Source organism: Plectropomus leopardus, unplaced genomic scaffold (genome assembly GCF_008729295.1).
Source record: "Plectropomus leopardus isolate mb unplaced genomic scaffold, YSFRI_Pleo_2.0 unplaced_scaffold29688, whole genome shotgun sequence".
Lineage (NCBI taxonomy): Eukaryota > Metazoa > Chordata > Actinopteri > Perciformes > Serranidae > Plectropomus > Plectropomus leopardus.
Genome location: NW_024632365.1, coordinates 1,206 through 8,903, shown reverse-complemented (window position 1 = coordinate 8,903; position 7,698 = coordinate 1,206). Strand labels below are relative to the sequence as shown.

General features: G+C 39.4%; 1 protein-coding gene across 1 annotated transcript; it reads left to right on the top strand.

The window, feature by feature from the left end:
- Positions 1-650: 650 nt before the first annotated feature.
- LOC121938506 (beta-arrestin-1-like) lies at positions 651-7,472 on the top strand (the record flags this gene model as incomplete). Its single annotated transcript, XM_042481745.1, has 10 exons — positions 651-710; positions 1,205-1,272; positions 2,352-2,487; positions 3,501-3,585; positions 3,673-3,745; positions 3,996-4,133; positions 5,750-5,833; positions 6,884-6,907; positions 7,077-7,151; positions 7,298-7,472. Coding segments are annotated over 10 exons (918 nt in total), but the record flags the coding sequence as incomplete, so codon positions are not given.
- Between the last annotated feature and the right edge of the window lie 226 nt (positions 7,473-7,698).

Below are 7,698 nucleotides of genomic sequence, written 5' to 3'. Positions count from 1 at the left end.
CAGGTCCAGGTTCATCAGTTTGGGGTTTGATTGAATAAATCTGAGCTGTTTCATCAGGACATCATCTTTGAAAAAGAAAGGACAGTTCTGGCTATTTTGAAAAGTGGAGAAACTTACAGTGAAAATTTGGGACATTTTTGAAAATTACAAAATTTCTTCTAAATCAGGAAAATTAAAACATTTTCCAAAGTAAGAACATTTTTGGAACCTGGGGACAGATGAAAGTTGTGGACATTTTTGAAAAAAATGAGGACATTTTGTAAAACAGGGACATTTTTGAAAAGTAAGGACATTTTTGAAGCTGTTGAGACTTGAGAATATTGTTAAAAATCACAAAATTTCATTTTAATTATTAACATTTAGGGAAAATTCTGAGCATTTATGGAAAATTAAAATCCTCATTTCCCACAAATGTCCCAAACCTGAGGATATGGGACATTTTTGGAAAATAAGGGGATCAGGAAAGTTGTGGACTTGACTGATCAGATTGACAGAAACAAATATGTGATGTTTTTTTAGTTATAAAGTTTAATTATTGCAGAAGTGTTGTGACTCATAAATGAGACTGTGAACTTTCGACAGTCCCCAGTTGTGAATCTGAAGGAAGCAGCAGAAAGCTTTCAAACTTTCTTTTTTCTTTGTGTTTTCAGATTCCTCTGAACCTGCCGTGCTCCGTCACCCTGCAGCCGGGCCCCGAGGACACCGGGAAGGTCCGGCACGTCGCCGCTGCAGCTCCTCGCTACGGAGGAGGAGCAGGGCCAAGCGGGAGAGATGCTTCTGAGAAGAGGAAGATTTTATTTTTTCATCGTGCCTGTCGAGAAAAAAGTCAAAATGTTCAGAAAAAAAGGCGAAATTTCAAGAGTGAAGTTTAAATAAAATTTTGAGAATAAAGTTGGAATTAGATCATCTGAGACTTACAAACGCACGTGACGCAGAGTTGGAAAGATATCGACAGATTCGAACTTCATGAGTTAATGATGCCCAAACTTCGAATCTGTCAATATTTTTCCAACTTTTATTCTGACATTTCACCCTAAATCTCGACATTTCGACTTTATTCTCGACGTGTATGATGAAAAAACGAAAAACTTCCTTCTCCCGTCTGGCTCTAATCGTCTTCCGTACCTCCTAAATTCGCTCTTCTTACCTGAAAAACTGATGACCGAAATGATCGTTTCTTTTCTTTTTGCCGTCATGTCTTCAGGCCTGCGGGGTCGACTTTGAAGTGAAAGCTTTCTGCGCCGAAAACGTGGAAGAAAAAATCCACAAAAGGTAAAAGTGAGACAAGATGGAAGAAAGAGACGAATTATGGATGAAAGTGACAGAGACAGAGAGAGACAGACAGAGACAGAGAGAAATAGAGACAGACAAAGAGACAGAGACAGGCAGAGAGACAGAGAATAAAGTCCAATAATGAGAATCAGACTTAATCTAAACATGTCTCTGTAGGACAGGTGTCTCTGTGGGACAGGCGTCTGTGTGGGACGGGCGTCTGTGTGGGACGGGCGTCTCTGTGGGACGGGCGTCTGTGTGGGACGGGCGTCTCTGTAGGACAGGTGTCTCTGTGGGACGGGCGTCTGTGTGGGACGGGCCTTTAATTCCTGTTGCTCAGCAAAGATGGAAAATACAATAAAATTGTTTCTTTAACCCTTTGAGCCCTGGACCAACGGTCTTAATTTAACAGAAAAACACGGACAGAAGATAATATAAGCTACAAAAGACGAGATGAGACAAACGTTAGCAAGAAAAAAAATCAAGTGAGAAATGAGCTGTAAAAAATGCTTTAAATGATTTTGAATATATAATTGGACAGTGGACATTTTTCCTTCACCTTTTTAAAACTAGTCTTTTACATCCACTAATCTCTGATTCTGTGTCTCTTGTTTACTCTTGTTTGTTTGTTTTGTTACTTTTGTTTATTGTTGTTATTATTGCTATTGTTGTTATTGTTCTTGTTGTTGTTATTGTTGTTATTATTATTGTTCTTGTTGTTATTGTTGTTGTTATTATTGTTATTGTTGTTATTATTATTGTTATTGTTGTTGTTATTATTGTTATTGTTGTTGTTATTATTATTGTTGTTGTTGTTGTTATTGTTCTTGTTGCTGTTGTTATTGTTCTTGTTGTTGTTGTTATTGTTCTTGTTGTTGTTATTGTTATTGTTGTTGTTATTGTTGTTGTTGTTGTTGTTATTGTTATTGTTGTTGTTATTGTTATTGTTGTTGTTATTGTTATTGTTATTGTTGTTGTTGTTGTTGTTATTGTTCTTGTTGTTGTTGTTATTGTTCTTGTTGCTGTTGTTATTGTTCTTGTTGTTGTTGTTATTGTTATTGTTATTGTTGTCGTTGCAGGAATTCGGTGCGTCTGGTGATCCGGAAGGTTCAGTACGCTCCGGAGAAACCGGGCCCTCAACCGACGGCAGAAACCACCAGACAGTTCCTGATGTCGGACAAACCTCTGCACCTGGAGGCCTCTCTGGACAAAGAGGTAACAATCACGCAACGATTTTAGGACGTTTCTACAATTTTAATGACATTTCCACGATTTAATGAAATTTCAAGGATTAATAGGATAAGACTTTCCTGGGAATTTATTGCATTTGATTTTATTTTAGGACATTTCTGTGATTGTAGGACATCAGTGTCTCAGCTGTGTCCTCTGTCGGGGGTGTGGGGGATCCTCCTCTGGCTCTATGTTGATGCTGTTTTATGTCTCTGACACCTTATGGACACTAAAAGGACAAAAACTATTCACAGAGACAATCACTTTATTTTTACTGTGAATTAGAAAATAGTTGGGAGCCACCAGGGGCCCTATCAGGGGCCAGGTTAAGAATCACTGCTGCTCTACACTAAAAGTATTCATGCAGTAAAAAAAACCCACAGTTCAGTAAAGTTGGCAGGTGGGTTGCAGCTCCTAAAATGACCCTCACAGACTGCTGGTTCGGGGCTCGCTGTATCCGTGCAGCTCATTCGAGCCTCAGCACCACAGAGGGTTAATAACGGCAGAGTGTGAGAACTGCACGCGCACTGAGTGCTCCTAGATCATATTAAAATGATTCAGGAATCAATACGAGACATCCGATACGATCATTAATCGTGTTTTCTGGTTTGCAGCGCGCTCACACGACTCTCCGGCTCCACGCCGTCAGGCTGCATCAGAGGAGGAGAGATTTTACAGAACAGAGTCAGTCAGAGCGCAAATAAAAAACGACAAAAAAATCATCGACAAGCTGCAGAAACACAATGACGGTCATCATGTCTCAATATCTGAAACCCGAGAAATGTCCTAAAATCCTACAAACATGTCCTAAAATCCTACAAATGTCCTAAAATCCTACAAACATGCCTCGGCCGTTGTGACTGGCCCCTGGCCCTGTGTCCCCAAAGCAAAGACAGTCGAGTGTCTCTGCTGTAGAGAAACCAAGACGACGAAGAACAAAGAAAATGAGGTTTGAGCTCTGTGATAAAGTGAAATTCATCAATGAGTTTCTCTCTCAGATTTATTACCACGGAGAGCCGATCAGCGTCAACGTCCACGTCACCAACAACACCAACAAGACGGTGAAGAAGATGAAGATCTCAGGTACGTGAGCGCGCCTGTCCTCCCGCTGTCCGATCATCGGTTGTCGATCGGTTTGTGTCACTGATCGATGGCTTTGTGTCTCCACAGTCCGACAGTACGCAGACATCTGCCTGTTCAACACGGCGCAGTACAAATGTCCCGTGGCCACCGAGGAGTCCGAGTCAGTTCATCCCCCTTTTCTTTGACTAAAGTTCAGCAGGCGGCTTTTCTTTGGGATCACCGGCTTTTGTCACGATAGACGTTCACATTTCCTTTTTTTTCTTCTTCATTTCTTCTTCTTTTTTAACCATCAATTTAAACTCCACGCACGAGGAAAATGACGTGAATTTGTACCTCGGTTTGAACAGTTTTACAGTAAATAACGTTGATTTCGGCGTTCATTATTTTTTTTCACGTTTTTCTGTCTGCAGTGATGTCGTCGCTCCCAGCTCGACTTTCTGCAAAGTTTTCACCCTCACGCCGTTTCTGGCCAACAACCGAGAGAAACGCGGCCTCGCTCTGGACGGAAAACTGAAGCACGAGGACACCAACCTGGCCTCCAGCACGCTGTGAGTCCAATCATTCAATCAATCAATCAATCAATCAATCAATCAAGCAATCAATCAAGCAATCAAAAACTCAAACACAAAGTGCTTCACACAAACAGCATGTGGACTTTGCAATGAAATAAAGCACTAAAATAAGAACACTCCTTAAAACCAGGAAATGAGGAAACGCTGCCATAAATTAGGATAGTGAGGATTTAAGGATAAAACTTACAGATAAAAAAGATAAAAACAATAAATACATAAGATATTCTAAATATTAGATAAAAGCTAAACGAAGTAATAAAAATAATACAATTATGCAGTATCAAGTAAAACAGACTAAAATGTATAGAAATATAGTCAGTAACTAAATGAATAAATAGGTAAAGTTTGATTATGTGCCAAATTAAAAAAGTAGGTGTTGGGTTTGCTTTGGAAACGGCTCTTAGGCCTGCAGGAAGGAGGAAACCCTCATTCGGAGACATTATGTTGTTTTTTTTTCACATTTAGCACAAATGTCCATTTGGACTGAACAATAAACTGATCAGATTTTGGTGGTCATAGGTCAAAAACAAAGGTCACTGTGATCCTGTGAATGTGATGTCTCAAGACCACCTTCAAGAAATGTCATGTCCCTGTCTGATTAAATTTCCTAAAGAAAATATCTTTGGAACATCTTTAGAATATTTTTTCAACTTTGGCACAACCATCCACTTGGACACAATGATGATCTGATAGGATTTTGGTGGTCAAAGGTCAACGTCACCGTGTCCTTGCATCTGTCTCATTCTCCTGAATGTGATATCTCAAGAACGACTTGAGGGAATTTCTTCAAATTTGGCACAAATGTTCACTTTGAGTCATGGATGATCTGGTTCATGTTGGTGGTCAAAGGTCACTGTAATCTAGTCTGCCTTGTTTTTGTGAACGCAGTATCTCACCTTACCACCTTGGGTAAATTACTTCAAATTTGGCACAAACGTCCTCTTGGACTCAGGAATGAACTGATCGGATTTTGGTGGTCAAAGGTTAAAGAAACTATGCTCCTGTCCCATGCATTTTCCTTAACATAATATTTTCAGAAATTATGAGAAGTTTGGCACAAATGTCCACTTGGAATCAACACTGAACTGATAGACCTCAGGAAGAGCAACTGAGGAGGGATCCCTCAACAGGATGGACAGATGTGTAATATATGTTGTGTTGACAGAACAGATCATTGTGAACGCGATATTTTAAGAACCCCTTTTTTTGTTTCTAAATTTGGCACAAACATTCACCTTAAGTCATGGATGATCTGGTTCGGGTTTGGTGGTGAAAGGTCACTGTGTTCTTGCATCCATCGCAGTCTTGTGAACGTGATATCTCAAGAAGGCCTTGATGAAATTTCTCTTGAGTTTGGCACAAATGTTCGGTTTAGATTAAAATGAATAGATTTAAGAGGTCAAAGGTCACAGTGACCTCACAAAACATGTTTTTGGCAATAACTCAATAATTCATGCACTAATTAAAACAAATTTTCACACGAACGTCTAAGAGGATAAAATGATGAAGTGATGACATTTCATACCTGTGGGACATTGGAGGAAGTTTCTGGCTGCTGATCGGTCGCACTGAATGTTTTCTGTCTTGATCAGGTTACGAGAAGGAGCCAATAAGGAGATTCTCGGCATCATCGTGTCGTACAAAGTCAAAGTGAAGCTGGTCGTGTCTCGAGGCGGGTCAGTGCACTTCGTGTTTTATTAATTATCGCATATTATCAGCCGAGACGAGCTTTAATGTTTCTGTTTGTTTGGACTTTCGGACTTTATATGTTGGTCTGTGACTTTGAACATTATGATTTAACCTGTACAAGTTCATGACTTTTTTTTTGAGTCCATTATTTTGTTTATGTCACCCTGCGACTTTGTACGTTACTTTGTGACTTTATAAGTTAGTCCATAGCTTTGTACTCGTCTACCTTGTGATTTTATACGGTAGTCCATGATTTTCTACGTTAACCTTTGACTTTCATAGTTACCTTGTGACTATAAGTTAGTCCATTATTGTCCACATTAGCCTGTGACTTTGTATGTTACTTTGTAACCACGTACGTTAGCTCATGATTTCATTCTTAACTCGTGATTTTATACGTTCCTTGGCAACTTTATGCGATAGTTCATCATTTTCATGTTAATTAGTTAATTAATACTTTGTGAGTAATACTTTACAGATTAGTTCATGATTTTAACATTAATTAGTGATTTTATGCATTTTTACATTTTATACTTCATAATTTTTTATGTTAATTAGAGATTTTGTATATTAGTTTGTGACTTACGTTAGTCTGTGATTTTCAATGTTAATTATTGATTTTGTACATTAGTTTGCAACTTTATACATTACGTCATTATTTTTTAATGTTAATTTGGGATTTTGTATGTCACTTTGTAACTTCATGTGTTAGTCCGTGATTTTCGGTTTGTTTTTCATCCCAGTGGACACAAAGTGTTGAAATGTAAAAATGAGGAAACGGTCTGGTGTTTCCTCAGTTCTCCTCTGCAGGGATTTTGGTTGTTTGGACGTGAGTCTGTGATGATCTTTAGCATAATAAATATCATGCAGGGTACGGCAGACAGTGTTTAAAGGATGAACAGAGGAGACTTGAAATCAAACCGCTGGCCTTTAACAGCTCTGTGGCGCCCTGACAGTTAACAAACATCAATAGAAATAAGTAGAAACGCTGTTCTGCTGCTCTGAAGCTGAAGCTGTTAAATGTTTATTGATTTCAGGCTCCTGGGAGATCTGGCGGCGAGGTAATCTTTCACGTTCTGTCACTGAGATCATCGATGAGCACACTGATACAAAGCGCTCTGAGATTTACAAAGGTCACCTGAACGTCTCACAGACTCGCACAGATAAACGTCTTTAATAAAGCCGTCGTGTTTTTATGACCTGTTTTACATCGCGTGATTTTCTTTTCAGTGACGTCTCCGTTGAGCTGCCGTTCACGTTAATGCACCCGAAGCCCTTAGAAGAATCCATCTACAGAGACGGTGAGTCCTGTTTGCTCATTTCCCTGCAGGCTATCACAACAATGACAACAACAACAACAACAACGTTAATGACAACAACGACAACAACAACGACGTTAACGACGACAACGACAACAACAACGTTAACGACGACAACGACGACATCAACAGCGTTAACGATGACAACAACGACAACAACGACAACAACATTAACGACAACAACGATAACGACGACAACAACGACAACAACGTTAACGACGACAACGATAACAACGACGACAACGTTAACGACGACGATGACAACAACAACGTTAACGACGACAACAACGTTAACGACGACAACAACGTTAACGACGACAATGACAACAACGACAACAATGACAACAACAACAACAACAACAACAATGACAACAACAACAACGACAACAACAACGACAACAACAACGACAACAACAACGTTAACGACAACAACAACAACGACGACAACGACAACGATAATGAAAATACATTTTTGTAACGCACCTTTCAAAACAGTGTTACAAAATGTGTCAGGGAACTACAGGAAACTATTT